This window comes from Corapipo altera, unplaced genomic scaffold, assembly GCF_003945725.1.
Source record: "Corapipo altera isolate COAL_440 unplaced genomic scaffold, ASM394572v1 131, whole genome shotgun sequence".
Taxonomy (NCBI): Eukaryota; Metazoa; Chordata; class Aves; order Passeriformes; family Pipridae; genus Corapipo; species Corapipo altera.
In genome coordinates, this window is record NW_020885111.1 from 114,666 (window position 1) to 126,889 (window position 12,224).

Here is a 12,224-nt window from a genome sequence, read left to right on the forward strand (position 1 = left end):
CCCCCCCCCTCCCGCGGTTCCGCACTTGGCGAGGGAGGGTGGCCGGGAGCCGGCCGCGGGGGTCGCTGCGGCTGCGGCGACCGCCGGGAGCGCGCCGGGAGTGGGTCGGGGGTCGCCGGGGCCGCCCCGGCCGCGCCGCTCCGCCGCAGCTCCGGCGCCGTCAATGGCCGCCCGCACACTGAGCCTCCATGACACGGCGCATGGCGCCCCCCCCCGCCACGCCACGCCCTCAGGGGCGGGGCTTCCCCCGCGCCGCGCGGTCATTGGCTCCGCCGCTCCCAGGGCGGCGCCTTCCCATTGGCCGAGCGCGCTGCCCGTCCGGGCGCGGGGTGGGAGGGGCGGGGGGGGCGGGGTTTGTGTTGGCGCGCGGGGGCCGGCGGGAGCCGCGCGGGGCAGCGCGCGCGCCCTGAGCACGTGGGGCGGGGAGGGGCGGGGCGGGGGGGGGGCCGTGGGGGGGGCGGGGGGGGGGTGGGCGGGGGGGGGGGGGGGGGGGCAGCGGCACGGGGGGGGGCCCGGGGGGGTCGGGGGGGGTCCAGGGAGGTGACGCGGGGTCACAGGGCCGGGAAATAGCTCTGTTCCGAACATAGGATAGGTTGGAGAGTTGGGCTGATTCCAACGGGATGAGGTTCAACGAGGCCAAGTGCCGGGTCCTGCACTTTGGCCACAACGATCCCGTGATCCCGTGCAGCCCCACAGGCTGGGGACAGAGTGGGGGGAGAGCGGCCAGACAGAGAGGGACCTGGGAGTTTGGATGGACAAGAAGCTGAACAGGAGCCAGAGTGTGCTCAGGTGGCCAAGAAGGCCGATGGATCCTGACCTGGCCCAGGAACAGTGTGGCCAACAGGGCCAGGGAAGTGATTCTTGCCCTGGACTCAGCACTGGTGAGGCCACCCCTGGAGTGCTGTGTCCAGCTCTGGGCCCTCAGCTCAGGAAGGACATTGAGGGGCTGGAGCAGGGCCAGGGAAGAGCAGCGAGGCTGGGGAAGGGTCTGGAGCACAATTCCCGTGAGGAGAGGCTGAGGGAGCTGGGGGGGCTCAGCCTGGAGAGGAGGAGGCTCAGGGGAGACCTCCCCACTCTGCACAACTCCCTGACAGGAGGGGGGAGCTGGGGGGGGGTTGGTCTCTTCTCCCAGGCAGGACAAGAGGGCTGGGTCTGAAGCTGTGCCAGGGCAGGGTCAGGTTGGAGATCAGGAAGAATTTCTTTCCAGAGAGGGTGCTCAGCCATTGGAATGGGCTGCCCAGGGAAGTGGTGGATTCTCCGTCCCTGGAGCTTTTTAAAAAGAGATTGGATGTGGCATCAGTGCCATGGTCTAGTAACCACAGTGGTGTTGGATCAAGGGTTGGACTTGATGATCTCAGAGGTCCCTTCCAACCCAGCTGATTCTATGATTCTATGATCTGAGCCCCTCGGTGGGGATACGTGGGATTTATGTCCCCCTCAGGGTGGATAGATGGGATTTACATCCCCCTGGGTAGGTATATAGAATTTAGATCCCCCTGTGGGTGGATATATGGGATTTAGATATCCTTGGGTGGGTATATGGGATTTAGATCCTGTCCAGGTGAATAGATGGAATTTTGATCCCCCTGGGTGGGGGTTTATATTCCCCTCTGGGTGGATAGATGGGATCTGTATCCCCCTGGGATGATAGATGAGATTCATATCCCCCTCGGGTTGGGATTTAGATCCCTCTGGAAGCACAGGAAGCTTTTTTCCTATTTAAAACGAATTAATTTTTCTCTCTGTGAGCTTTTGTCCCGGAAGATGATCCCACTCCAAGCCTGTGAGCCACCAACTTCCCTCGTGCCCAGGGGGAACAATTCCAAGACAAGCAATTCCAAATATTTACATATTAATTCTTTTAACTTCGGAGACATAAATAAATGGAGACATTTTGGCAACTTGGTGACAGAATAAAAAAAAAAACCCAAACAAAAACCAACAACCCAACATGAGAATCTCGGGTTTGTTCCAGCTTTGTTTAAATTCTGCAGAGAAAATATTTCCTGTTTCAGGATCAAATAGGGGAGAAGGCAGCCAAGGAGTTCAGCTGGTGTTTTGAGAAGGGGTTAAAAATAGGGAGCTGGGGGGAAAAAGGGAGTTGGAGGAGAAAAACAGAGTTTGTGAGGAGAAAACCAGGATTTCAGGGGGAAAAAAAAAAGGGCTTTGATGGGGGGAAGAAAGGGTTGGGGGAAAAATAGGCATTTAGGGAAAAAATGGGCATTTGGAAATCAAAGTCTGTTGGGGGGTTGGAGCAGAAGTGTTCCCTCATTGCAGAGTTGTGTGTATTCCTTGTTTTACCTTTATTGTGGGATTCCACCTGAGTGTGGAACCCTCCACGTGGGTGTTGCCCACCTCAGGACCCATTTACTTTGGAATTAGGTGTTGGCTTTTGGGCAGCAGCAGGAAAAAGGAATGGGAACAGCTCGTGTTCTCCACGTTGGGGCTTTAAGGGTTGGTGTTGATGGACAATGGTCCATCCGTGGGGAGGACGAGAAGTTGGGGATTCACTGAGGAACTTGGGAATATTAAAGGCAGGAGAGCAGCCCCAGCCCCTGTAATTGCCTAAATCTGCACAAATTCACCTTCACAGGGCACTAAAAAGGGGGTTTTCAACCCCGGAGCCAGCTCTGAGTGGCTCTTCCTGGGCCGTTTTTGTGTCCTTTCCTGGTGGGTTTGGGGCTGAAACCCCAAAATAACCCCGTGGGCTGCAGATCCCCCCCAGGACATCGTGCCTGGATCGTGGGAGTCGTGCTGGGAGCAGGATTTGGCTCTTGGAGGGTTTGACAAGGAGCTGCCCGAAAACACCGGAGACCTTGAGAGCCTTCTGCTCCCTTCCTGCCGGGAGATAACTGGGAAAAGGTTCTCACAAGTGCAGGGAAAATCCTCTTTGTGTTAAAGCTGCTTATCCCGGGGGTTTGCCGGGAGAGCCGGGCGGCCGCTCATGGAGCCCCCGGCCGGGGAGCCACCAGCACCCTCTGAGCAGGAGGAAGGGGGTAAATCTGGGAAAGGAACCTGGGAGAGGGCTGGGAGGATGGCAGGGGGAGGAAAAACCCCTGGCTGCACCACTGGGGAGGACACCCAGGAGAGCCTGGGGTTCCAAAGGGAAAGAGTTAAAATAACTCCTTGAACTCACCGTATTTTTCCCAGTCCCAGGGGTTTGCTCACTCCTGGTGTGTGCAAGTCTGCAGGTCCCACAGTGGAAAATCTGGGATTTTCTGCCAGCTGGAGCCTCAGGATGGACCCAGAGCGTTGGGGGTGGTTGAGGATGATCCAGCAGCAGGGACTGACCGACGCTGTTCCTGGTAGGAAAGTGCCTTTGATGTGGCAGGAAAAAAAGAGCATTTTTGGACTAAAGAGGTTTGGGTGAATATTTGCAGCTTTGGGAGCGGGGAGGGCATGTCCAGCCATCCATCTGTGATGTGATTGGGTCGGGACATCCCTATCCCAAAACAATGCTGGAAGGTGAGGGTTTGGCCAGGAAGGTTTGGAACTGGAGGGTTTGCTTGGGAAGGGAGCGATGCAATTTATGGTTAAGCCAGGTTACAACAAACTGGTTTGTTCTCCGTGTGTGTGCATTAGAGGGGTGGTTTGTAGGAATAAACCCATAAACTTCATGCACGTGCTTTATTTTCCTTCCCTTTCTTTTTACTCCAGGGTTGGAAATCTCACCACCCCGTGTTCCTAAATCGTTTCCCAAGGGAGCTGTTGGCCTTTTTTCGATGCACCCTGGTGGCAGCACAGAGCCAGGAGGTGGCACTGGCCAGCAGTGCATCCCCCAGCTGCTCCCAAGCCCGTTCCAGGCCTTTTGGCTTCCCTAGGAAACAAAACTCTTCTGCTTTCCGAGCCTGGGAGCCTGGATAACCTGGGTGTGCAATGGTGGGGAGTGTCTGGAGGGAGCTGGGGGCTCTGGGGACAATGTGACCCTGATCACCATGACCTCCCCTGTTGGCTTGACTCCACCTCCGTTGGCTTGACCTTGACTCATCCTCTGTTGACTGGTGGGAGCTCCAAGACCAGCTGGGTACACCTGGATCACTTTTCTATCCCTCCCTCCCAGTAACTCTTCCAAGGAAAAGCAACAAGTGTGGGGTTGCATGGTTTTTTTCCCACCCAAGAGGAATTTAACTCCAATTTCTTGACCAAACCCCCCCCACTTCTGGAACAGTTTGCTCTCCATGGGCAGCTGGGGAGGGGCTGGGTTGGTTGGAAGTTTCCTGGTCCAGCTTCTCATTGCACCCAAATATCGTGGGTGTTTCTGGAAAATACACAGTGTGAAGAGCAACTGTGGAAGAAATTAAACGAGAAGCTCCTGGCTGGGTGAGGAGGCTCAGGAAGATCCTTCTGATGGGACAAACCCCACGAGTTGCTGGTGTTTGTTGCTCCTGTTCTGGTGGCGTTTACGGATTTATTTACCACGACAGACGGTTGTTGGGGATTTTATTGGCAGGGGCTCCTATTTACAACAGAATCAGAGGAAATAGGAAAGGACTGAGGCATTACAAAGCTCTCTGAGTTTGCACTGTGGTCACAGTCCCCCCGTTGGAACCTTTGGGAGAGTCACCGCGGTTCCGGAGCGGAGGCGGCGCCTCGTGGGGAGGATGTTGTTCGTCGTTGCCAACACCTGATGAAGTTCTGATCTCCATCCCAGCTGCTGTGTCTGGAACAAGGGGAGAAGGTGAGGAAGTTCACGGCCCTGCGTGTGGCGGGATGGGGCCGGGGTGTTTCCTGGGAGAACAACCTGGAGAGCTCCAGCCACGGGAAAAGGTTGGCCCAGGTGGGACGGGGCTTGGAGCAACACGGGTTGGTGGGAGGTGTCCCTGCACGTGGAAGGGGGTGGTCTTCAAGGTTCATCCCAACCCAAACTATTCCGGGATTTTATGGAAGAAGGTTTTGGGCGGATGAACTGCAGGAGGTACCTGGGGCTGAGACCCAGTGTGAGCCAAATGGGTGCTCACCCCATGGAAGCTCCCACTGAAAATTCATTGGGAAAACGCCCTGAAAAGCCTCTCCAGGCCATCAGTGGCCACTGGAGCTGCTGGGGGGGTCCCCTTGGTGTCGCAGCCGGATGCCTGGGAGGGTTTGTTATCTTTCCATTGTTTTGGAAAGTTGCTGCTTCAGAGAGAATTGGATTTTCCAGGGTTGAAGGACACACTTTGAGCAAGTGTTGAAATCCCGGAATACCTTCGGAGGAGGAGCATGGGGGGGGTCATAGCAGGAGACCCCGGAGACTGAGGAGGGTGACGAGGGGGACGTGGCACTGGAGGGGTGATCCCGCTGAATCCCAGAAATCCTGTGGAGCCAAGGAAAATAAATCAGTCAAAAAGTCCCATGTTTTAATGTGCTTAAAAGCCTATGGCAGAGCTCATGTCCTGCAAAGTACCTGGCTGTCCTTGGCATTCCTGGAATCCCCTGGAGCATCCGTGCCTGGTATCCCTGAAATCTTGGTGGTGGCATCCTCTTGTGGAAACCACTGCCCAAAATCCCCCATGGTGTTTGTCTGGGTGTGGAGGAAAAGAAATAACCTGGGATGTCACAGCACAGGATTAACTCCTGAGGGATCCCTCTCTGGGCCAGGTTTGGGAGCATTCAATTAAGAAAACAAGGGATTTCTCAGTTTCTGTGCAAACTGTCACAATAAATCCCAACTCAAAGCTTTCCATGATTGTACTTCACGCACGTTCTGCTCAAACTCATTTCAGTCGTTCTGTGATCTAAAAACCGGTGGTTTTAACCCGTTTCTTTCTCCTTGTGGCAGCGGTTTGGGCAAGGAATCCCCTGGGGGTTTTTTTTTGGGGGGAAGATGCCAAGAGAAACCCAACTCACCTCGTAGGAATCCATCTCAAACGTGTAGGGGGTGGGCATTCCCGTGGTGTTGTCGTAGTAATAGTCTCCCGTGGAATAGAGGTAATCACCTGGAATGGAAACAGCTCTGGGGGCTGAGGGGGCACAGAGGGGGTTGGGACACTGTGCCCTGTCCCTTGTGGGGTGACACGAGTCCCACCCCCCCCCCATGAGGGGTTGTTATTGCATGGCTTTCCCCCTCTGAGCACCAGTGTAACTCAGATTAGTCTGGATAGCTGGGATAAATCCCTGGCAGTGCTCAAGGCTGGGCTGGATGGAGCTCGGAGCAACCTGGGCTAGTGGAAGGTGTCCCTGCTCGTGGCCGGGATTTTAAGGGTGGATCTTTAAGGACCCCTCCCACCCAAACCATTCCATGATTCCATGAAATAACTGAGTAGCTGTCATTGCAGAGGACTCCATTCAGTGGTGCCTTTCCATGGGCAAAGCCTCATCTCCCTGCCTGGAGGAGGCTGGATGGAGGCTCCCACAGCCCTCCCAGCCCTGCTTATCCCAGCTGGCTCCTGTGGCTCCCAGGAAGGGGTGAAAATGCCTTTAAAAACTGCTTTTCTCACTGTAACGAGCTGCGTAGTCGAATAAAAACTGCGTGATCTCCTCCTCGTCGTCTTCTACCTCTGCATTCCCTAAAAACAAACAGACAACACACGGATCATCACCCGGCACCGCCAGCAGAGCCTCGGGTCGAGCCAGAGCTTTGGGCAAAACCCCTTCCCTGTGGGAGTCATGGATTCACCATCTGACCCATAGCTGGGTCCAAGGCTTCCCAACAAAAGGTGTGGGAGATCGGAGGGTTTTCCTTTATTTCTGGGTGTGGATGTCCCAGAAGTGGGAGATGCAGCAGTGGGGATGGAGCCGGAGCCAGAGTTATGTTGGGATGGATCTGCCTTTGGGATGAGCTGCTCCTCCAGCATCCTGGCTGCTCCAGTGGCCCTCGTGCTTTTGGCTGTGGAGCTGCCGAGGGCTCGGAATGGAGCCTCCTGTTTCCTTAGGGCTGAGCCACCAGAAATAGATTCTGACCCGTGTGACATTGTCACAGCTGGAGCAAGAGGCTCATTCCCTTTTCCAAACACGGGGTTTGGTATGTTTTCATAGAATCACAGGATCAAGCGGGTTGGAAAAGACTTCCAAGATCATCAAGTCCAACCCTTTATCCCTGTCAGGATCTTATATGGGGTTTATATTCCCCTCTGGGTGGATAGATGGGATTTAGATCCCCCTCTGGATAGCTAGATGGGATCTGTATCCCCCTGGGATGATAGATGAGATTCATATTCCCCTCGGGTTGGGATTTAGATCCCTCTGGAAGCACGGGAAGCTTTTTTCCCATCAGGGTCTTATAAAGCAAATTAATTGGGAATACTGATACTCTCATTCTCACAGACTCCGGCACTAAGATAAGATATTCATGAGCATAGAAGATACTCATGGAATAATATGATGGTTTTATAGTTTGGTACTCATTTATAGTCTTAAGTAAGATAGAGTATTGTTACTGTGACACCATTAGCAGCTGGAATGATGCCCTCAGTTGTGTCCAGGGCTGGCTGGAGATCCAGGTCCCTCTCCAAACCTTCCCACCGCTTCCCATCATATCCCTGACTTTCTCAGTGCCCAGCAGTGGCAGAGCAAGAAGCCCAGATCCCGAAATTCTCATTAGGGAATTCTCTGAAAACACTGACTCAGCCTGGAGGTTCCGGGGTGGGACTGGGGGACACGACACAGCCTCGCCCATTGCTGTGTCAGCACCTCGGTCTGTCCCACCCCCATCCCGAGCTTTTGGGGAAATTTGAACTGAAATGGGGACCTGCCCTCCCACCCCCGCTCCCTTCCCACGCTCATCCTTTGAAAATACTCCAGTGGCACGAACTCCAGCTCTGGGGCACATTATCCCATGCTTTCCCAGGAAGTTATTTCCAGTCAGCTCTTGTGTTTGCACTGGAGCCACGCTAAGAATAATATCCCGAAAAAAAAAGCAAAAAAAAGCTCCCAGCTGGGAATCCTCCCACTTTTAACACCTCACCTTCAGGGAGGAGGAGGAAGAGGAGGCTGAAGGCTCTTGGCGTGGCAGAGCCACAGTTTCCAGCTCCTCAGCCGGTGCTGCTCCGTATCCCACCTTCCCAGAGAGGTGGGAATATTGGGCTCATCCCTAAGCAGCTCCAAGTGGGGGTTTCCTCCCTCAACACCCCCATCCGCTCTCCCCCGTCTCCGCACTGCCCACCTAATTCTCCAGGAAATCCTGTTGGATTTTTTTTTCCCTCCCTATCTGTGTCTCTAATAGCTCCCAGCTGGATTCTACAAATGATTTGAACTCAGTGTGGGAAACATTAGTTACCCCGCCGTTCTCCAAGCACGGACTTTATGGAGCTCCCAGTAATTACAGAGCGCTTTCCCCTTGTTTTCTTTGCCCCCACAACCCTCTTCTCCAAGCCAACACCCCAAGACCTCTCAGCCTCCCAGATTCCTCCCCCCCCCCCAGGTGCCCCGCGGCATCTCAGGAGCGTGGGAATCGTCAGAGCAGCGAGATAAAAATCAAAGTACCCCCAAAGAACCCCCCGGGGAGAAGCCGGGGAACTGGTTTACCTGGGACGAACTGCAGAACCAGGAGCGCGGCGATGAAGAAGTTCATCCTCCTGCCTTGGGTGTCGTCCGCTGCCGCCGCTGCTCCGCGGGACTTTCTCGAGCCCGTCCCCACGGAGGCAGGAAATGACTCTTGGGGGGGGGCCGGGCTGAGCGGTTCGATGTCCTTGGTAGCTCCGAGCAGCGCCCGGGTCGTGCCCGGCGGGCGAGGCCGGGCAGGAGCGTGTCCCGCACGCTGCCCGCGACGCCCCGCTCGGGAACGGGCAGAGCTGCCCGTGCCAAAGGCTGAGTTGCAAATCTCGGGAAGTTTTTCCCCCCCCCCGGGAGAGGGTTAGTGCCGCTGGATGAACTCCGGGATGGAGGGAGGATGGTTTTGATTATGTTCTAACGGAGCGGAGCTATAAATAGCAAATCCTTCTGGGAGAGAGGCGAAGGCAGAGACGCGGACTGGGAGAGGCAGAGTCAGTCCCGACTTCCCGTAAAATCTTGGGGGATTTTTTTGTCTTGGCTTCGTTTCCCCTTCCCGTGCCTCGGTTTCTCAGTCATGAAGAAGAAACACGAACGGTCATGTATTTGTTTTATAGTGGATAAAAACACCCTGGGCTGGGATGATTCCGGAGCCGAGCCCGGTGTTCCCGGTCGGCTCCTTGGCCCGTGTTGGATGAGCTGCTGGTTCTCCTCCTTCTCTGAAAATAGAAGCCAAATAGGAAGAACATTTATTGGAGGAAAAACAGGGAGGAAAAGAAGATCCAGCCCTTCTGCTTTGTGGGGAGTAGCTGATAGCGAGGGGCTCCTGCCAGGAGCCGGTGGGATGTGGGGGAGAGCTGGTGAGAACCTCAAGGGGGAAGGAAAAGGGGAAGTGAAGGAGACAGAGATGAATCAGGTGGTGTAAAACCAGTATTTTGGCAACTCTCAGAGGTTAGAAAATCAGCAAAGAGCAAGATAAGTCTTGGATTGTACAGGAGGAGCTCTGTTTTGAGGTGTGGAATCATGGGATGGTTTGGGTTGGGAGGGACCTTAAAGCTCATCTCGTCCCACCCCCCTGTTGTGGGCAGGGACACCTTCCACCAGATGAGGTTGCTCCAATCCCTGTCCCACCTGGCCTTGGACACTTCCAGGGACAAGAAGAAACTTATAACTGGGAAAATTCACCTGGAAAGAGAACCATTCCCAGATGGAGGGTGGTCGGACATGGGACAACCCCGGGAGGAGGCGCAGCCCGTACTCTCCCCTTGTCTTTATCCACCATCCCTCAAGGCACATTCTCCCTATCATAAAATCTTTTCCCAGCCCTATATTTCCAATCTCTCTGGGAAAACAGCGGGAGGATGATGCTCCTCCTCATGAACCCCCGGCTGGGTCCCTTTTCCCTCCCTGTGGGTGCTCACGGGAGCAGAAGCAGAAGTTTCCTCCTCAAGATTAGGAAGGGGAAGCGGGTTTTCCGTGGATGGAAGGGGTTTAATGGCAACAGCTGGGCTGGGCCAGGTGGGACCAGAGGGAAAGGGCTGCAGGAGGGGAGGGAAAACCACCAGGATGGGTGTGGAGACCCCTGGGGCAACCACCAGGAGATTCACAGTGGGGGGTGCATTTCACCTCCTCGGGCTGTTGATTTTAGTCCAAGGATTCCTGTTGATGTTAAGCCAAGAGTTCCTATGGATTTCAAGCCAAGGATTCCTATCGATTTTAAGCCCAGAATTCCTCTCCATTTTAAGATGAGGATTTCTGTCGACGCTGTGCCAGGAATTCCGACTGATTTTTAAACCAAGAATTCCTGTAGATTTTATGACAAGGATACTAAACGATTTTAAGCCAAAAATTCCTCAAAGTAGACTTTTTTTTCCAACCAAGAGTGGACCCAGCTGAAGAGCTTTGCCATCCCAAACCCAATTCCCATCCTCCCAGGGCTCTCCCTGCTTTGCCAAAGGGGCTTCTCCCGTCCGTAGGGAGATGCTCAACAAAGGGTTAAGTGCCAAGGAATGTTGAGCAGGAAGTGAATCTCTCCAAACCCTCCTCTCAACCCACAGAAATAACATCAAATCTCAAAAATCCCAACCCAAGCAGAAATCTGACCTCGTTGGGATGAATCCCCCCAGAGCTGGAGCTGCTGGGGGGGGCAGGGAAAGGTTAAAATATCCTGGGATTAAAGGGATGGGGAGGGAAGGGGCGAGGAAGGTCCATGAGGACAGGGATGGATGAGTGGATGGGGTTGGAGGGACAAACCCCTTGGCGTGGGAGCTGGGAGTCAGAGTTCAGCGGGATCTGCTGGCTCAGCACTGGGAACGGCTCCTCAGGGCTGGGTGTGATCATGTAAGCCTTGCAAAAACTGGGAAAACTTGGAGAATAAACCAAGGGACCTGGCTAAAATGTGCCATGAGGTGGTAAAAGCAGGAAACGGCTGTTCTTCCCTTGCTGGGACCAGCTGGCACATCCCAGCTGCATCCTGCATCCCAGGTGTGGGTCTGGAGTTGTGTTTCTGTCTGGAAAAGGAAAACACTCTATTTTTGTTCATGGGGGTTTTTTTTTTCCTTTTTACCTTTTTTCTTACTCATTTTTCACGTGTGGCAACACAGAGCGAACCCATCTCAGCCCCAGCAAGGAGCCAACCCAACAGCTTTTCCACCTCCCATCCCAAAACCTTGTTTCCTATTCCCCAGATCCCTGTGTTGCTCAGTCAACTTTATTGCCTTGTTTTTTCTATATTAATATTAAAGATTTTTCTGCCAAAATCCGACAGTAAAAGCTGCCACAGAGATGGAGCAGCAAGGGAGCGATGCCTTTCCTGGGGGTAAAACTCAAAGGGAAAGGGGGAAGGGAAGGAAAAAGAGGGAAAAAGGAAGGAAAAGGAGGCAAATGCAAGGAAGAAGAAGGAGGCCACTGGTCCTTGCTGTGCCCAGGGAGCTGCATCCCAGGGATGCTCCGGGCATCCAGCACGGTGGATCCTGGAAACCCCTGGAAAGCTCCAGGGGTTTCACTCGAAGGAGGAAGATGGGATGAAGTCAGGGCTGTGTCATTTCCCAGCTTTAATAGGCGGAAGCGAAACCAGAAGGGAAATTAATCCACGGCAGCCGGTGGCTCCCGGCTCTGCCCCGAACAATGCCCCGTGCCCAGGAGGTGGCATCCGCAGGATCCCTACGGAAGAGCCTGGAGGGTGTGTGGGGGGGGCATTGTTTGGAGTTTTCCCTGCAGGAGACGTGGAGATGGATGAAGGAAACCCCCAAAATCCGATCCCTCGTGGCACCGGTGGCTCGGAGGTGGGTGGGGTGAGCTGCCCATCCCACGGGGGGGACACGGAGGGGCTCTGGGGCCGGGCTGTTTTCACCTCCCCACTACCCCCCCTCCCGAGGGGATTTTTTAGTCTAAATAAAGTTTTCCTGCCCTTCCCAGCTCCTCTGTAAACAGTGGCACCAGTGGGTGGGGGTTGGAGGGTGGTGTTTGTGGAATCAGAATGAGAGATGTGAGCGACTTAGAATAGAGAAAAAGGCTGGTTTAGGCAGGAATTCCTTGAGGATAGGATAGGGTGGAATGGAATGGAATGGAATGGAATAGAATAGAATAGAATAGAATAGAATAGAATAGAATAGAATAGAATAGAATGGTGCTGGGGATGGATGACACTGGGGATAGGTGACACTGGGGAGGGGTGACCCTGGGGTCGAGTGACACTGCAGATGGGTGATGCTGAGCACAGGCTGTATCAGGTGTCTCCCAGCGTAGCTCCTGTCCCGAGTGTCCCCTGCCCCGAGTGTCCTCTGTCCCGAGTGTCCCCTGTCCAGAGTGTCCCCTGT

At 54.5% G+C, this 12,224-nt stretch overlaps 1 protein-coding gene across 1 annotated transcript in view; it reads right to left on the minus strand.

The window, feature by feature from the left end:
• Positions 1-4,549: 4,549 nt before the first annotated feature.
• LOC113960339 overlaps positions 4,550-12,224 on the minus strand; it is an 8,096-nt gene continuing 421 nt past the window's right edge. Inside the window, exons 2-7 of the mRNA XM_027669861.1 lie at positions 8,443-8,724; positions 6,417-6,485; positions 5,827-5,915; positions 5,384-5,500; positions 5,185-5,293; positions 4,550-4,660 (exon numbers count right to left, since the gene is read on the minus strand). Of these exons, the coding sequence (XP_027525662.1) occupies positions 5,210-5,293; positions 5,384-5,500; positions 5,827-5,915; positions 6,417-6,485; positions 8,443-8,724 (641 nt within the window). The 3' untranslated portion in view covers positions 4,550-4,660; positions 5,185-5,209. The remainder of the gene's footprint in view (positions 4,661-5,184; positions 5,294-5,383; positions 5,501-5,826; positions 5,916-6,416; positions 6,486-8,442; positions 8,725-12,224) is intronic.